The sequence below is a fragment of the Chiloscyllium punctatum genome, chromosome 25 (assembly GCF_047496795.1).
Source record: "Chiloscyllium punctatum isolate Juve2018m chromosome 25, sChiPun1.3, whole genome shotgun sequence".
NCBI classification, from domain to species: Eukaryota; Metazoa; Chordata; class Chondrichthyes; order Orectolobiformes; family Hemiscylliidae; genus Chiloscyllium; species Chiloscyllium punctatum.
This window is the reverse complement of record NC_092763.1, coordinates 25,513,239-25,532,609: the sequence shown is the minus strand read 5'-3', so window position 1 is coordinate 25,532,609 and position 19,371 is coordinate 25,513,239. Positions and strand designations below refer to the sequence as shown.

The window sequence follows — 19,371 nt, the reverse complement described above, 5'->3', positions numbered from 1 at the left end:
GATATTTTGTGCTTGTTTTCTTTTGTAATTTAGCTTAGCTCTTTTCCACAGAGTCAAAGAGATGTACAACATGGAATCAGACCCTTCGGTCCAACTCGTCCATGCCGACTACCTATCTCAACCCAATCTAGTCCCACCTGCCAGCACCCGGCCCATATCCCTCCAAACCCTTCCTATTCATACACACATCCAAATACCTCTTAAATGGTGCAATTGTACCAGCCTCCACCACATCTTCTGGCAGCTCATTCCATACATGTACCACCCTCTGCATGAAAACGTTGCCCCTTAGGGCTCTTTTATATCTTTCCCCTCTCACCCTAAACCTATGTCCTCTAGTTCTGGACTCCCCAATCCAGGGAAAAGACTTTGCCTATTTATCCTATCCATGCCCCTCAATTTTGTAAACCTCTATAAGGTCACCCCTCAACCTTCGACGCTCCAGGGAAAACAGCCCCAGTCTGTTCAGCCTCTCCCTATAGCTCAAATACTCCAACCCTGGCAACATCCTTGTAAATCTTTTCTGAACCCTTTCAAGTTTCACAACATCTTTCCAATAGGAAGGAGACCAGAATTGCATGCAATATTCCGACAGTGGCCTAACCAATGTCCTGTACAGCCGCAACATGATCTCCCAACTCCTGTACTCAATACTCTGACCAATAAAGAAAAGTATACCAAACGCCTTCTTTGCTATCCTATCTACCTGCGACTCCAGTTTCAAGGAGCTATGAACCTGCACTCCAAGGTCTCTTTGTTCAGCAACACTCCCTCGGACCTTACCATTAAGTGAATAAGTCCTGTTAAGATTTGCTTTCCCAAAATGCAGCACCTTGCATTTATCTGAATTAAACTCCATCTGTCACTTCTTAGCCCATTGGCCCATCTGGTCCAGATCCTGTTGTAATCTGAAGTAACCCACTTCGCTGTCCACTACACCTCCAATTTTGGTGTCATCTGCAAACTTACTAACTGTACCTCTTATGCTCACATCCAAATCATTTATGTAAATGACAAAAAGTAGAGGGCCCAGCACCGATCCTTGTGGCACTCCACTGGTCACAGGCCTCTAGTCTGAAAAACAGCCCTCCACCACCACCCTCTGTCTTCTACCTTTGAGCCAGCCCTGTGTCAAAATGGTTAGTTCTCCCTGTATTCCATGAGATCTAACCTTGCTAATCAGTCTGCTATGGGGAACCTTGTCAAATGTCTTATAGAAGTCCATATAGATCACATCTACTGCTCTGCCCTCAGTCTTCCTTGTTACTTCTTCAAAAAACTCAATCAAGTTTGAGAGACATGATTTCCCACGCACAAAGCCATGTTGACTATTCCGAATCAGTCCTTGCCTTTCCATTAATTGTTTGCTATTCCCTTGTTTATGTTTGAATGTTTCCCAATCTTCCAGCCTGCTACTGGCCTTTGCAATATGGCATACCTTAGTTTTTGAGTTGATAGTGTCCTTGAACTCCTTGTTTATCCCCTTTAGCATCTCTCTTCCTCAATAGGATATATTTTAGTTGTGAGGAATTTGATAGCTCTTTAAACAACAGCCACTGCTCAACCACCTTCTTACCATGTAGCTTTCCTGCATAATCTACTCAGACCAAATCTGTCCTCATGCCCATCTAGTTTCTTTTGTTTAATTCCAGAACCCTAGTTTGGGTCTCTGCTTTCTCACCCTCAAATTGAGTTTTGAATTCTACCATACTATGGTCATTACGACCTGGAGGATCCTTAACTAAGATGTCATCAATTAATCTCTCTTCAATTCACAATACCAAATCTGGGGTAGCCTCCTCCCTGGTTGGTTCCACAACATACCACTCCAAGAAACAATCTCAAATACATTCAATGATCTCTGCCTCCAGGCTACCCTTGCTAATTTGATTCTTCCAAACTATGTTCATGTTAAAATCATCCATAATTACTGCTGTACCTTTCTTGCAAGCCTCAGTAACCTCCTGGTTTCTACTGTGCTGCACAGCAGAACTCCTGTTTGGGGTCCTATAGATTACTGCAACCAATAACTTCCTTCCTTCACTATTTCTTATTTCTATCCAGACTGATCCCACATCTTGATCTCCTGTGCTTATGTCATTTCTAATGAGAACACTGATCTCTTCCTTCACTAGCAAAGCTTCACCACTTCCTTTTCCTTTCAGTCTATCTTTCCGAAATGCTGAGTAGCCTTGGATATTCAATTCCCAGACCTGGTCTCCTTGTAATCATCTCTCAGTCAATCACGACCAAATTTTATCCTTTTGTTTCTATTTGCATCATTAACGCAATAATATTGATTTGAATGCTTCATACATTTACAATCAAAGCTTTTAAATTTGTTCCCCTGGTAATTTTCCCACGACTCTTGTATAATTCATTGTTGCATAAAGCCATTCTGTCCCTCACCTTTATTAGGAGAAAGTGAGGAATGCAGATGCTGGAGATCAGAGTCAAGAGTGTGGTGCAGGAATCCTGATGAAGGGCTTTTGCCTGAAATGTCGATTCTCCTGCTCCACAGATGCTGTCTGACCCGCTGTGCTTTTCCAGCATTACACTCTTGACCCTCACCTTTATTGTCTAGTAACCATCCACCATATCGCTAACCTGCACTCTTATCTCCTTCTTGAATTTCCCTTACAACTGAACCCTCCCCCCTCCCCCACTATTTAGTTTGAAGGTCTGTCCACAGCCCGAGTTAAGTGACTCAGCATGATCCAGATGAAGACTGTCCCATTGGAACAGATCCCTTTGTCCCCAGTACTGGTGCTAATGTCCCATGAATTCAAACCCATTTCTCCCACACTGATCTTTAAGCCACGCATTTACCTGCTTAATCTTATTGACCCTGTGCCAATTAGCTCGTGGCTTCGGGTGCAACCCAGAGGTTATTTCCTTTTTGGTTCTGCTTTTTAATTTAGCTCCTAGCTCTTCTTCATACTCCCTTAACAGAATCTCTGCCCTAGTTTTATCCATGTCATTGATACCTATTGGATCTATACCCTCCCATTCCAAGTTCTCTGCAGCCCGGATGAGATATCCTGAACCCGAGTGCCAGGTAGGCAACACAACCTTCAAGACTCGCAATCGTGGTCACCGAGTACAGTGTGTATGCCCCCAACAAACTATCCCCAATTAAAACTAAATTTTTCTTCTCTCCCCCCCTACTTAAGTGGCTCCTTGCACGACAGTGCTCCGGTGAGTTGGCTCATCCTCCCTTCAATCTCCTTTCCCATCCATACATAGAGCAAAACTACTCCCTCTTCCTGCTTCATTTGCAGCTACATCCTCCTGTCCCTGACCACTGGCCAAATTCAAGTTAGTTAATCTGAGGTGTGTGACTGTCTCCTGAAACACAGCGTCCAGGTTACTCTCCCCCTCCCTGATGTGTCACAACATCCAAAACACAGAATTTAGCACATTAACTCTGAGCTGGAATTCCTTGAGTAACCAACATTTATTACAGACATGGTCACTGGGACCCACAAAGGGATCCACTAGCTCCCACATCATGCAGGAACAACACTGACTCTCCATTCTGACTCTCCATTCTCATTTAATTAACTATTTTTAGTTTGTAAAAAAATTTTTTGACTGTTATTATATCTCTGCTTATGATCTCAATCTGAACATAAGTTACAACCAATAAGTTAGCACGTATTCAATTGAACACAGACTCAATGTTAACACAGATTCAATTTAACACATTCAAGTTTAGCAGATTCCCTATTAGCCAATCAAGTCACAGCCATCCTGTGACATCACTTTTCATCTCCCCCCTCAGTTGAAACACTCAGAATCAGAAACTCTTACCCTCCCAGGCTGCCCTCTGGTTCACTCCCACTCAGGCCTGCTCGTGAAGCGAAGGCCCCAAATCCTCATGGTAAGGTTTTATATCACTTGCCTTCCCTGGCTGTCTTCTGGTCCTCTGTCCTCAGTTCCACTCCTGAAGAGATGAGCTCCACTTCTCCCAATGTGCTTCAAAGTGATGCGGACTTATTGTGCAACCCTCCCAGTCAATTTACTATTAATGTACATTCATTATTTAAAGATCTTAATGAGATGAAGGGACAGAATTTGAATACCAAATTTGCCGAAGGCACACAGATAGTGAGGAAAGTATGGAGAAGATAATAAAGCTGTAAAAAGATTCAGTTTGAAAGCAAAGATCTGACAATAGAACACATGAAAATGTAAAATTGCCCATTTTAGCAGGAAGAATATTGAAATGGTGAGAGATCGCAACACGGAAATGCAAAGGGTGTCCTCATGAAAGAATTGCTGAATGTCAGTATGCAAGAGCAGCAAGTAAAGGAAAGTTGATTGCATGTTGTGACTTATCATGAGGAGAACTGAATCCAAAAGTGGGGTGTTTATGCTTTATTTATATGGAGCACTGGTGAGGCCGTTATCTGGAGTATTGTGCACATTACTGGTTCTCTTATTTAAAGAAGGGGACATTGTGTTGGAAGTGATTCAGAGAAGGTTTGCCAGAATAATACTTGAAATGAGAGGATGTAGCTCAACATTCTTTAAAGAGAAACAGTCAGGATATATAATCTGCCCATTCACATTCAATCCTTTGGAATTAGATTGTCATTCAATGCAGTAATAAGGATTGACTTTTTGCCATATAACCACTGTCCCTAATATTGTACTTAGTGCAATAAAATGAATAAACTCTGAAACTTGTAAAAATGTACTTATGTCCAGAGTGATCTTGCAGCCATATAGGTCGAAAAGACTTACCAATTGCCTCACTTAACTCAGTCAAGAAGTGTAATTGACTGAAGTCTGACAATTGAGGTGAAATTAAACTGACCACACTTTACATGTTTCTCAAACATTGATGTGGAATGAGTTAGAGCAGTGACATTGCTCCCGGCTCTGGTTGTCCTGAACACTCTCACTGGTCTTCCTGTATATGTAGTTTCAAAATAAGCACCATGTAAACACAGTAGCTACACGAGCACGTCAGATGCCCAAAGCCTGCTGACCATCTGCAAGGCACAACTCAGGAGTGTGATGGAATACTCCCCATTTAGCTGGATAGATGCAGCTCCAATAACACTCAAGAAACTTGTCACCATCCAACACAAAGCAGCCAGCTTGATTAGCACAATATCCACAAACAGCCACTGCCTCCACCACCAAAACTCAAAGCAGCAGCGTATACTGTCTACAACATGTACTGCAGAACTTCACCAAAGACCTTCAAACAGCACCTTTTCAACACATGACCACTTCCATCCCGAAGGACAAGGACAGCAAATGCATGGAAACACAACCTTCACGTTCCCCTCCAAGCCATTCACCATCCGGACTTGAAAATTGATTGCTGTTCCTTCACCATGGCTGGGTCTAAATGCTGGAATTCCCTCCATAATGGCATTGTGGGTCACCCCTCGGCAGGTGGATTGGAGCAATTCAAGATGGCAACTCACTACCACCTTCTCAAGGGCAGTAAATGCTGGCCAGCCAGAGACACCCACATCCCACTAATAATTTCAGAGAAAATCTAACTTCAGCAAAATACAATTGCTTTCCTGACAAGTCAAATCCATGTCAAAGAAATTATTTCAAATTAATAGTTCACAAACTAATCTACTCTTCCCTGTTGTATATGAAGGTGTGGGGCTCACCATGATCCTTGTTGTTATCACTGCCATCGGTTACGTGACCAGCATCCTCGCCTACAGTCTGTACTACCTGTTTGCTTCCTTCCAATCACCCCTGCCGTGGGCAGACTGCTTCAGTTGGTGGGGAGCAGATGAAACATGCAGCAGGACTCCCAAAGGTACAGTATTTACTTTGACTGGGGAGAGTGTGGACACCGACTGTTGTAGAGTCATTGAAATGTTCATCATAGAAACAGACCCTTCAGTCCAACTGCACCAGCTCCTCAGCCACACATTCATCTACTCTATCCTCCTATTACTTCTCTCACTATTCTATGGCACTGGGAGTAATCCACATATTACTACCCTCGAGGACCTGCCTTTTAATTTCCGACCTAATTTCCTATATTCTCTCTTCAGAACCATGTCCTTTTCTCTTCCTGTATTGCTGGTTCCAATCTGTTCAATGATCTCCTGCTGGTCTCTCTTCCCTTTGAGAATATTCTGCACCCTCTCCAAGACATCTTGATCCTGGACACAGGAGGAAACACAACATTCTGGTATCCTGTCGCTGGTCACAGAAACCCCTCCCTGTCCCTCAGACTAGAGAGTCCCCCATCACAATCAATCACTTGGAACCTGGCGTACTCCCCATTACAGTAAAGCCAGGTTTCTGCGCTGCTCCTTCATCAGGTAGCTATGGAGCAGGACCATAAGACAAAGAATTTATAGCAAAAGATTGCAGCGTCATGCAACTGAAACTATATATTGCATGACACTATAATCTTTTACTGTAAATTCTGTGTTTTATGATCCTGCTCCACAGCTACCCAATGAAGGAGCAGTGCTCCAAAAACTCGTACCTCCAAATAAGCTGGTTGGACTATAACCTGGTGTTGTGTGATTTTTTTAGCTTGGTCCACCCCAGTCCAACACAGGCACCATCACATCAGGATTAAATGATGGCATTGAGGGATGAATCAACTTATGAGCAGAATCCACTTGTTCAGAATCTCAAACCTGTGTGTCAACCAGAGCATACTTCCATGTATCAGTTTCTGGAAAAGAAACAGTAACTCCTGTGACCGTAAGCCTTGAAAGAATCAGCAGAAAAGATAATTTTGTGCCAAACCCTGTGAAGAGAGAAGGGAAGCTTCATAAGCCAGTTACCAGTGATTTGCTAATAGTTTTCAACAGAATACTAGCTGTAGACATTCTAAATGTGTACATTCATAAAGATTTGCTTACTTGCTTTTTATAATGATGTCTTCAACTGAACTTGAACTTGTCATCATGTTGTCTGCTGTTCTTTGGCAGTACCACCCAGTAACTATCAGCTGGAGGTTTCTTTCCCCATATTTCACCAGATGTCAAGAGATTTCAGGTTGTTTGAAACCAAATTTGCAAACTTCCAGGGTCATTGCCTTCACACTGTTGTTAGAGCACAGGGTAAACCCCTCTGCTAATGTAAAGCAGCAACACAGAAAAGATTCACCCCATGCTATAACCTGTTAAATTTGAGAGGCAAAGAGCTATCCCAGAGGTCACTATTTAAAGTAAAAATTAACAACTCTATTCTTTAAGTCCAACACCTTTCTTTGAAGCTAATCTTTTACCTCCCACTCGACAATACTAGTCCGATAAAAAATCTCAATTAAGATTTACAAAAAAATTCATCTTTCAAACCAATCAGCTGTCAAATCTTTTTGTATCTTCCTCACAGATTTTGCTCTGTTGTCTTTTTGATGTTCTTCTGCACAAACTTCTTATGGACAGGTACCTTTCAGAGAGCTGTTCTGCTGGCAGACTGTACCTGTTGGTGGCTTGGCAGTTATCTGTCTAACATTTCAAAATGTCTGGTTTTATACCCCAAATCATCGGATCATTTCATTGGTTTTAATATTAATAAAACACTAAATTCAAATTTGACTGGATTTTAGTATCTTGGGGCATAATTTAACTGTTTGGCCACATTTGAATTGGTTTTGTTTCATTGCAACCCAGCTGCTGCTATTTGTTTCGACCAAGTATTACATTATTCCCTTTTTCCAGACTCTGTGTGCTTTGTCCTTGCTTGCTTTTCAACTCTCTTAAAGGTACAGTACATCTACACCTTCATAACACTGCAAAGGAGGAGTCTGGACTGTTACTTCCTGTGATTCACAGCACATGACCATGTCAGAGTAATACTTGATTAATCTGTAAGCAGTTCTCCCAGTTTTAATAAAAGTTCCCACATGTTACTGGAAATAATTTTGCTGGGTCAGCTTTGCCTTTGTTAGTTCCAATCTCCAGGTCAATGCTGTGTGATGTGTTTGTTTGTATTCTCTTTCACATTTTCTGTCATATTTTGTCACCTGAAAGGCTTCCTAGCCTGATTGAAAGGTACTGGAACATCAATTAGATTGCTGGAGCCTCATGCTGTAAAGACCAGGTAGGGAGAAGACAGAAAGGGGCAAAGAGTTTCATGTTAATGTGCCTCAGGGACTGATATCCGTCGGAGGGATGAAATAGAGATTATTGCTTTTGATTCAATAACAGATGGACTATGTTTCGGTTATTAATCAGGATGTGTCTTTGGAAATTGCTGTGTTTCTTCTTATTCTGTTGTGGTGCTTAGTTCAATTTAAGGAATTCAAGGTTTTGTTCTCAAATGCTTACTATAATTTAATGCATTGTGCGTACCCATACACAAACAAGGAATGAAGACAATGAACTCGATTTTACATTACACATAAAACGTTCTTTATAGTATTATCCTTAGCTCCCCATGTGTTCGGCCGAATGACTTCCATGACAGATTTCATGCTTCAATCTGGATTAAAGTTTGTGTCAAATGTAGATTTCACAGCAGGTTGTTGGTTACTCATAGCTGAGTAACCAGAAGGTTGGATCTCGGCTGAACTTGGAGACTGGAACAGTTGCAGTCCTTTGATTTCGGGTTGAATTCTAGCTGATAACAAAAGGTTATGATAGTTTGAAATTGTTCTGTTTTCCCTTTGGTTTCTGGCAAATATTAGCTGGGGAAGGCAGTGGCACAGTGTGGGGAGTGGGTGGTGTATTGATATTGTGAATGGACTAGAAATCCAGAGATCCAGATGAAAGTCCTGGGCCATGGGTTCAGATACTACCACCTCAGCTGGTGGCATTTACGTTCAGTTAATAAACCTGGAATGAGAAAAGAGTTCCATGGTGTCCACAATATCATTGTTGACTGTCGTCAACATGTTGTCCTGAACTGGTCTGGCCTCATGTGGCTCCAAACCTACAGCAATGTGGGTGACTCTTAACTGCTCTCAGACATGGATGAGAAAGCCACTCAGTTGTATATCACTTATTGAAGTATCTCAAAATAAAGAACTAATCTGGTTGAACTACCTGGTCCTGACCTAGGCATCAGAAGTGACTATGGCACAGAAAGGTCTGTTGAACTTGCAAGCTTGACCGAATGTGCCTCCAAGGAGCCCTAGGTCAACAAGAATGAGGGGAAAGCTCTCTGCTTGTTAGCGCCAAGGAAGATGTTTGTAGTGGTTGAAGGTCAGTCATCTCACTCCAGCATAGCTCTGAAGGAGTTCCTCAGGGTCATGTCTAAGGCTCAACCATCTTCTGCTTCTTCATCAATGACATTGCCTCCATCGTAAGGTCAGAACTGGGGATGCTCACTGATGATTGCAGAATGTTCACCATTTGCGACTCCTCAGGTACTGAAGCTGTTCATGTCCAAAACAACAAGACATGGACAACATCCAGGCTTGGGCTGACATGTGAGAAATACCATTTGTGCCACACAAGTGCCAGGCAATGACCATCACCAACAAAACAGAAACTAACCATATCCATTTGATATTTAATACCCTCACCATCTCTGAATCTCTCATGATCAATATCAAGATATTTACCATTGACAAGTGAAACTGAACTGGACAAGCTGTTCCCAAATGTCAAATAATCTTCCCATCCAACCCCTCCCTCTCCAATCCCTCCCCTTGATCTGATTCAACCTCTCCATCTTCCTTCCCACCCATCCGTTCCACCCTTCTCACTGACTTATCGCAATCACCTACAACCTGCATCCATTTAGCACCCTCCCACTTACCTTCTCCCAGCATCCTTGCCTCTATTTATTCCTGAGCTCCCTCCTCCCTGCAATATTCCTGATGAAGGATTTAAACCTGAAACATCGATTTCCCCACCTCTTGATGGTGCCTGGCTTGTTGTATTCTACCAGCCTTCAATTTGTCTACTTACTTTAAACATTGTGGCTATAAGGACAGGTCAGAGGTTCGGAATACTGCAACAAGTAACCCACCTCCTCACTTCCCAAAGCCTGTCCACCATCTACAAGACTCAAGTAAGGAGTGTGATAGAATTCTCTTCATTTGCCTGGATGGGTGCAGTTCCAACTGTTATGGACTAGGCCAGACCACTCAAAACATTCTTAAGCAGACAGCCCAGACCATAACTTTGCAATATGTTTCAGTAAGTGTACAGTGAAAATTACCTGGAGTAAGTTAGTAAATTTTATAATGGAAGACAAAGAACAGAGTAAAGAAGCCCTACAGAACTTAGTCTATCCAAAGTCAACTTAATTATGCTATTCCGAATACACACAACTGCCCCAATAAGCAAAGCCCCTTTAAAACACAGTGCAAAGGGGACAAATGCTGACAGGTTGAAGTTAGAAGAGCAGAAGGAGAGAGAGCCTGTTTCCACACAGCTCACTGTTGAACTCCCCACTAGTTCTGGACTGAACTGCTCAGCTAGAGAGCTGACCACTCCCCTTTCATTATACAGGCCACTTCTAAAACATGACCACTTTGGCCTGAAGTCTCACCTGTTTACATATAAACAAAAGACCTCTCAAAATCCTTTTCATCTCTGTACCAAACTAGTTTAATCAGAGCCCAGCCATGTTTACGAGCCCTCTGAAAAATATCAAGAACACAGTATCCTTGAGAAAAGGAACAGCTTTTAGAAAAAAGGGACCAGCTATGTGACACTGATTGCACACAATAAGTAAATCACAAATACACACATTGCCAGTTGGGTGCTTTAAATTACTTTGATCATTAAATTATGTGACGTGATGGCATACAACCTAATATCTTTGAAAGCAATTGGTGACTAATGATGCAATTATTCCAGAACTGATGTCAAATGCTGGTGAAGTGATTGTGTTTGAGGAAAGACAATCACACATGAATATTAATGATTAATGTTGATTGCATATGATGGTCAATATTTTCTGGGGGGGGGTAGGCTCAAAGGATTATATTGTCTATTCTTTCTATTCTCTTTTACAACTTGCTGTTTTCTCCATTACTTGCATAATGAAACAAAGAACTGCAGCTGCTAGAGATCTCAAGTAAAAATTTAAATAGCTGGTGAAACTCAGCAGATGCAGCAGCATCCGTGTGAAGAAAGCAGACGTAATGTATGAAGTCTGGTGACTTCATCAGAGCTGTTGGCAGCTCAGAAAAAAAAACTGTTCTTAATGCTGAAGCTGAAAACGGGGCTGAGGGGAGAGATGAGCGGATACATGGAGACGAATCCAAAATAGAGAGAGAGAGATAGAGATATGAAAAGGGTAGTTAAACGCAGAGATTGTACAGAGCAAGCCAGGTCAGAAGAAAAGCTGAATGCGTGATAATAAAAGTTAAGAACAGAAAATGTGTTTGTTGTGTTGAATACAACCCATACAATGTAGTAATGGGTCGAGGGGTATGTGGGAATGGGTGACTGTGCAATAAACAACCCATGTGATAACAGGACCAGGTATGGGATGGGTAAGAATCATGGAGGGATGAAGTCAGGTTTCAAAATGATTGAACTCGATGTTGAGGCTGCAGGATCCCAGAGCAGAAAATGAGATGTTGTTCTTTGAGCTGGCACTGTCCCTTGCTGGAGCACTGTAGAAGGCCTGAAATAGAAATGTTATTGTGGGTACACGTTGGGATGTTAAAGTGACAGGCAATTGGAAGCCCAGGGTCATGTGGTCTCCTCTACACTGGGGAGATGAAATGTAGGCTCGGTGACTGCTTTGCAAAGCACTCGTGTTCTGTTTGCAAAATTGATCCTGAGGTTTCCATTGTGGACAGGTTCTCTCTTCTTTTCAGGTTATTCATTGGTTTTCCCAATCCTACAGCCTCCTTTGCCTCCCAAATCTACAGACTGCTTCTTCTCCCCTATTTTTCGTTTCTTTCCTTTCCTTCTATACACAGCCTCCATTTCCTCTCTGCCTACTTCATAGAACATAGAAACCAGAACATTACAATGCAGAACAGGCCCTTTGGCCCTCGATGTTGCACTGACCTGTGGAACCAATCTGAAGCCTACCTATCTTACAGTATTCCATTTTCATCCATGTGTTTATCCAATGACCATTTAAAAGCCCTTAAGGTTGGCAAGTCTACTACTGTTGCAGGCAGTGTGTTCCACTCCCCTACTACACTCCGAATAAAGAAACTACCTCTGACATCTGTCCTATATCAATCACCCCTCAATTTAAAGCTATGTCTCCTCATTCTAGCCATCACCGTCCAAGGAAAAAGGCTCTCACTGTCCACCATATCTAACCCGCTGATTATCTTATATGTCTCAATTAAGTCACTTCTCAACCTTCTTCTCTCGAATGAAAACAGCCTCAAGTCCCTCAGTCTTTCCTCATATGACCTTCCATCCATACCAGGCAACATCCTGTAAATCTTCATGGCACCCTTTCCAAAGTTTCCATATCCTTCCTATAATGCAGTGACCACAACTGTACGCAATGCTCCAAGTGCAGCCACACCAAAGTTTTGAACAGCTGTAGCATGACCTCATGGCTCCGAAACTCAATCCATCTACCAATAAAAGCTAACACACACTGTATGCCTTCTTAACAACCCTCTCAACTTGGGTGGCAACTTTCAGGGATCTATGTCCATGGACACCAAGATCTCTGCTTATCTACACCACCAACAATCTTACCATTCACCCTGTATTCTTTGTTCCTGTTGTGAATCCTGACAGCAGTTCATGGGGAGTGGAGTTGTGTTGGGGCTTCCAGTGAGGCCCAGAGCTGCACTGAAACATTCCCAGTGACTCACTTATCACAGTCAATTACCTTCCCGGCTATTTGTCCAATCAAAGGCTGTTTGTCTCCCACATTAGCTGTTGATTGGCTTAAGCCCTTCCACAGCAAATGTGAGAAACAGCCTGTGGACGGGAGAGATGCTGCTCAGAGATTCTGTCTCTCTCCTGAAGAGAATGATCTTGCTCTGACAGGTCACTGATGTAGACAGTGCTAGTTTCACTTGGGCCCACTTGCAGGCACAGAGCCCAGTGATTGGAACTGGCTGCAACTCTCTCTCTCTCCTAGGCTATGATTCAGAGATGCCAGTGTTGGACTGGGGTGTACAAAGTTAAAAATCACACAACACCAGGTTATAAGTCCAACAAGTTTAATTGGAAGCACACTAGCTTTCAGAGCTTTCCTTCATCATGTATAACCTGGTGTTGTGTGATTTTCAACCTCCTAGGCTATGCTGTGATCTCTCTGTAACCTCCTCCATGGAATCAACGAGATAGTGCTGAGTCAGTCAGAGTGAAACAGTGACTCTGATTCTCATCATTAGAAATCAGAGCATCATTTTCAATGAAGGGTAATTCTAAAACACATTCCACATTTTCTAGATTCACTCTGCAATCTCACTCTGGACGATGGATATTTTAAAATCGTTAATACAACATTGGTTCAGGCAAACAATGAAAGTTGTCCACATGGATCAGAAATCTCCATTCCTCAACAGAGTCCGAGTGAGCAATACTGGGAGTAAGTACTTTGTTACAGAGAGTTACACTTATAACCTGCACAGCTGGCCCAATAACTCCTCTTGGGAAGGTCAGTTGGTGAATGTCCTGTTTAATGAGACAGGAGCTGTTTGATTTTGGTACAGCTATTATTTACATCATAGTCCTATAACAGTATAACATCACAACGTTAATTAACAGCTCCTTGATTTCTAACACTACAGCTTTATGAGCAACATTTATACAGTGAATGCAAGGTGAATTGGCCAATGGTTAGATAAATTGGCCATGCTAAATTGTCCATTGTGTTCAGGGATGTGTAGGTTAGATGCATTAGTCGGGGTAAATGTAGAGCAATAGGGTAGGGGAATGGGTCTGGATGGGTTACTCTTTGGCGGGTCAGAGTGGACTTGCTGTGCCAAATGACCAGCTTCCACACTGTAGGGATTCTATGACTCTACATACATTGAATTTGTCTATTTATTTATTTATTAAGCAAGAGATTTAACATAGGAATTCCTAAATATTAAATGGTTGAAATTATCTGCGATTGATATTCCTTTCTCTGTGATTTTAATTGAGTACAGTATTATGTTTAATCCATAGAGGGGGATTTGAGGGAAACTATCTGGGAACAGTTCTGCTGTTCAACAATGTGATGGGGCTGAATGATTGGGAGACTCTGTGACTGACCCAGGTAGTTTTAACAGTGCAAGGTAAGGCAGTCAATGAAGTACTATCAGGAACCCCATCAAATCCAATCAGCTCTCCAGGGATTTTCATCAACACTCCTCACTATTTAAACAAAGTGGAGAAGCACAATTTTATGTCCATTTATGTGAATATGTGTACACCATAATACAATGGTTTAGTTCAATGTTGAATCTCCATGTGCCACATGTCTTTTTTCAACTTTTAGCAATAATATAAGGATTGTGGAGACCCCTATCCAAATAGTATAGGCTTCCAGTAAGTTCAGAGAGCAATTGTGTATCCTTTATTTGCTGAGAAATAATTTTAAGAATCTTATCTTGGTGAAGAGGGCTGTTTGTACAGGCCTTTGAGGATGGCTTTATTAATGGGTATTATTGCGAGACTGGGAGAGGACAGTCATGGTCATAAATCTTTTGCTGCATATGTAGCTAACTCAGTAATATCCGGAATATTCCAGATATACTGGCTGTCAACCAGGCAATGAGTGAGAGGAATTGGGGAATATCTCTCACTGAATCAGGCCCAGAAGCAGATGAAACATTCAAGAATTTGCTCCCCTTGTTAAACCAAAACGCATTCCACTGTCAGACATTGTGTAGGATGAACAGTATGACAGTTCCAAGGTATTGGAGATTACAGAAAGCTATCAGTATGGAACAAGGGCTCAGTGAAGGTACTGGAGAATTGATTGTAGCTTTGAGAAAATTGTCCAGTCATTTTAATTGTGAAGAATTTAACAAGAGATAGAGCTTAGCAGTTAGAACTGTGAACAGGTGAAATACTGCAAGCATTTATAGTGAGCTCCTGACACAGTTTGGGAAATAGCATTGTCCTTGAATATGGCAGAACAGAACTCGAGGGAAGTCAGAGGTAACGACAGTGAGGTCTCTGCTCAAGTAAATAAATTGTAGCTGAGTAATCCGAAGGCCGCAATGAAGACAAAGTCCTGATTCCAATACTCAGACCAACACTGGGCACAGAATTATCATTTTCTGAATGTGGTAGTTTAATTCATAAGAAGAATGATCATTCTCAGCAAGAAATTCCAAATGAAGGTGGATGGAGAAAATATTGGCAGAAAGAAATGAGAGGTCAATGAGAGGTCAGCACAGACTTAAGCAATGAGAAGAAAGAGGACAATAATGTTTTGTTTTAATGTTAATTTTCCATTCACTGTAGATATTTTACTCTCTCCTGCAAAAGTATACCAAAAGCTTGATATTTAAAGGAAAATAGAAATTGAAATAAATCATTAAGTGTTTTATTGATTTTTAATGATAATGTTGTCAGCAATTCTATTCTGAAATAAAACTGAATTGAAATATATTCAAATACATGTACATTTGATGCTTTTGTCTGATAGGGTCTGTGTGTAATGGACAGTGTCCTTACATAATAAGTGTTTCTGTTGTCTTTTAATTTTAGTAAAGTGGTTTTACGCCGTTCCAGTTCAATGGATGAGACTGGGGAGATAGTCTGGTATTTAGCTCTTTGTCTGCTCCTGGTCTGGCTGATAATGGGGGCAGCATTATCAAAAGGAATCAAATCTTCAGGAAAGGCAAGTCTTGAATAGAGTTAAAACTAATGACAAAATACAGATTTCTGCAACAATAAAACTTGAATTTAGAAGCCCTTTTGTGAAGTGGCTGGTTTATCTCCCAGGTGATGTTGACAGTGTCTCATTGAGGAGTGGCCAATACATAATATGTCAACATTTCAGGCCTGAGGGAGATGTTAGTCCAAAACCTCTGATCTCTATATCATTGGAGACCAGACATATGCCCAAAGATGCCAAGTGGGAACTTGTGGAAATGTGTGAATTGCCCAAGAAATTGACATTTCTGATGGGCAAATTCCCTGCTCACTGGGACCTTCCACGGTGTCTTCAACTCAGTCCCAATGCACTTAGCAGGATAGTTACAGAATCATTGAATCCCTACAGTGTGGAAACAGGCCAACTGGCCCAACAACTCCACACTGATCCTTAAAGACTAACCCACCCAGACCCATTCCCTTACTTTACTCCTGACTAATATACCTAATCTGCACACCTTTGGACTGTGGGAGGAAATTGGAGCACCCAGAGGAAATCCACGCAGACACAAGGAGAATGTGCAAACTCCACACTGACAGTCACCAGAGAATGGAATTGAACTCGGGCCCCTGGCGCTGTGAGGCAGTAGTGCTAACCACTGAACCACTGTGCCTCCCCTATCAAAACAGACCCAACTCTTTGGCAAAGATAGGGTGGCAGCAGTGGAAGTGGGTGTGCACCATTTGAGGGAGATTGGAGAGAGGTTGTAGAGAGATCAAGCTTCATAAAATGTCTCCAGCTACAATGAAGCCTTGATTGATTATGCCATCCATCCTGAAGGTTTAGGAGCGTCTGACAGGTCTGTTAATACACACAGCATTGCAGCGTCCCTCTCATCAGCATTCTTCTGTAAACATCCCCATCGAGGTCTTCACCTGAGTCCCCTGTGGCAGGGCTTCCTGTTGACCTTGCCCTGCACTGAGCTGGAATGTGAATCATTCTTGTTTGGCTGTAGTCCACTCACACCCAGTGACTCACCAAATGTTGGTCCTAGTTCGATACCAGCCTCCAACACAAGTGTCGTGCCAGTGTTTGAGTTGGTGTCTGAGTGTCAGATCAAGAGCTTCTTCATCACGGTGGTACAGATGCTGTCCTCTTCCTCCATGGGACACTGAGACTGGTCAGGCTGGGGACCTAAAAGTAGACAATTAGAAAAGAGATGAGGTTGGGATGAGGATGGGCTGGGTAGCAGGATATCCATAGTCTCACTTATAACCATCACCATGATTATACCAGACATCAGGATGATGGTGAGGTGTATTTTGAGAATATGCAGAAGGAATAGTCCCTCTGTTTTGCGTAATGTGTCCAATTACTGCAACAAGTTTGAGGTAATGTAAATCAGAAAGCAAAAACACACCATCATACTCAGTTTACTCCCTGGTGCTGATTCTGCAGCACTGTTCCCTGCGGTACTGTGATCCATCTTGCGGGAGACTCAGGAGATGCAGACATTATCATTATCTCACTGGTTCTAACCATTTTATTGTGTGAAGGATCAGCTGAACAGCTGAAGGTGTGTGGGAACAATGAGACCTGGGTGTGAGCCTGGTAACTGGATTGTGAATGAGAGTTAGACTGAGTATCTGGATGTGGGAGAGGAGTCTTTTGGGGTTACTGCTGCTGAACAATGGACATTGAGTCTGGTGTAGTGTTGAGGTAATATCCCTTTCTGTTTCATTCTCAACATTGATTACTCTCCTATTAGTGTACAGTTCAGTGTGGTCAGTGATGTCCCAGTAATACAGGGAAATCTAACAAGTTACTCTCCACACTCAGGTGGTTTATTTCACCGTGACATTCCCATACGTGGTTCTGACCATACTCCTGATCCAAGGGCTTACCCTGGATGGAGCCAATAAAGGAATTCAATTCTACATTGGGAGCCAATCAGACTTCTCCAAACTGGCTGATGCTGAGGTAAGTGTAATATTCGAATTGACTGAAGTTCACATTGTTTAATATAGTTGCTTTTTATTTCAGTTTGATTTTGTTGATAACCTGGAATCGTCAATTGTCAACCTGATTGTTGCTTTAGTGGGCTCTTGTTTAAATGCCACAGAACATTCAGTTTGGATGTTGCCAAATTTTAACAGAGCCCCATGATAAATCATAATGAGTTAGTTTCCAGTTTCTAGCATGCTGCTGCTTTGGGGTGAGAAGGGTTGGAGAGGGCTATGGTAGGGAGGGAAAAGATAAAATGTCATGGAATGGGTTGGCAAGGGTTGTGATGGGGGAGAAGGGATTGGAAAACTGGGTCAGAAAGAATGAGAGGGAACTGGATTCATTGAAACTTCTTCCATATTGCTTCTTTCTGAAATGTTTTGGAAAAGAATCAATCATTTTCAGTGACTGGATAAATATTGGGGGAAATTGGAGAAAAACATTGTCCTCACTCTCATCAACATCTGAGGTCTGAGTGAACATGGAAAGTGATGGAGAGTCGTATCCACCAATCAGATTATTGAATTGTGAAATGTACCGCTGATGATCTCCGATAAGAAGGAAGTGTGAGGTTAGTCTATGTGCATGTGATTAAGAGAGAGGAAGATTACTCATTCATTGTGGGACCAACCCCCAACCCACTCCACAACCCTCACAATAATGTAATTTTATCAGTTAAATGAGGTGAAGGGAAATTTCTCAGCATTGATTAGTTCTTCCTTTGATTTTCCAGGTTTGGAAAGATGCTGCAACACAAATTTTATATTCCCTTGGAGTTGCCATGGGAGCTTTAATAACTCTGTCATCCTACAACAAATTCCATAACAACTGTTACAGAGATACCATCATTGTCTGTGTTGTTAATTGTGCTACAAGTGTGTATGCTGGATTCGCCATCTTCTCAGTCCTTGGACACATGGCTCATGTACAAGACAAGCCTATCGCAGAGGTTGTACAGTCAGGTAACTGCAGAGTCAATCTTCCTGGTCTGAGTGAATGCAGGAGTACAGCATCACATGATGTCTCTCATTAGTTAACTATCCTCATTCTCATTAGTTTATAAATCTTTATTGTGGATCTCAATGGAATTCTGAGCTGATAACAAAGGGAACAGAGTGTTTGGGACCTCTGTGAATGAACTTCAATGTATCTGTTCAGGGACAACTTTCTAGAGCAAAAGGAATCAAATATCTCTATTTACTCCTTTCTCATCCTGATCTCTTCATCATTCTCCTGCTCCCTCTCCCAAGGATCCGGTGTTGGGTTTGGAGTTGTTGTAATGAGGTGGAAGGTTTTCAATTCTGAGGAATGTGATTAGCACCACCCATTGGAATGGTGTAAGGATAACGGAGAAGCCTGAGAATGTCAGGGGAGAGTCAAGGAATACTTCAAGCATGGATAGAAGGATTCACTTAGAGTTATAGTCATAGAGTCACAGAGATGTGTAGCATAGAAACAGACACTTCGGTCTGACTCGTCCATGCCAACCAGATATCCGAAATCAATCTTGTCCCATTTGCCAGCATTTGGCCCATATCCTTCTGAACCCTTCTTACTTATATAACCATCCAGATGACTTTTAAGTATTGTAATTGTACCAGCCTCCACCACTTCCTCTGGCACCTCATTCCATTCACGTTCCACCCTCTGCAAGAAAAATTGTCCCTTCGGTCCCTTTTAAAACTTTCCCGTCTCATCCTAAACCCATGG

The 19,371-nt window shown here is 42.1% G+C and overlaps 1 protein-coding gene across 1 annotated transcript in view; it reads left to right on the top strand.

The window, feature by feature from the left end:
- The window catches only part of LOC140495629 (sodium- and chloride-dependent neutral and basic amino acid transporter B(0+)-like), a 76,215-nt gene that overhangs the window by 10,309 nt on the left and 46,535 nt on the right, over window positions 1-19,371 (top strand). Inside the window, exons 4-8 of the mRNA XM_072594624.1 lie at window positions 5,630-5,797; window positions 13,293-13,431; window positions 15,549-15,681; window positions 17,497-17,637; window positions 18,395-18,623. Coding sequence (XP_072450725.1) covers window positions 5,630-5,797; window positions 13,293-13,431; window positions 15,549-15,681; window positions 17,497-17,637; window positions 18,395-18,623 — 810 coding nt within the window. The remainder of the gene's footprint in view (window positions 1-5,629; window positions 5,798-13,292; window positions 13,432-15,548; window positions 15,682-17,496; window positions 17,638-18,394; window positions 18,624-19,371) is intronic.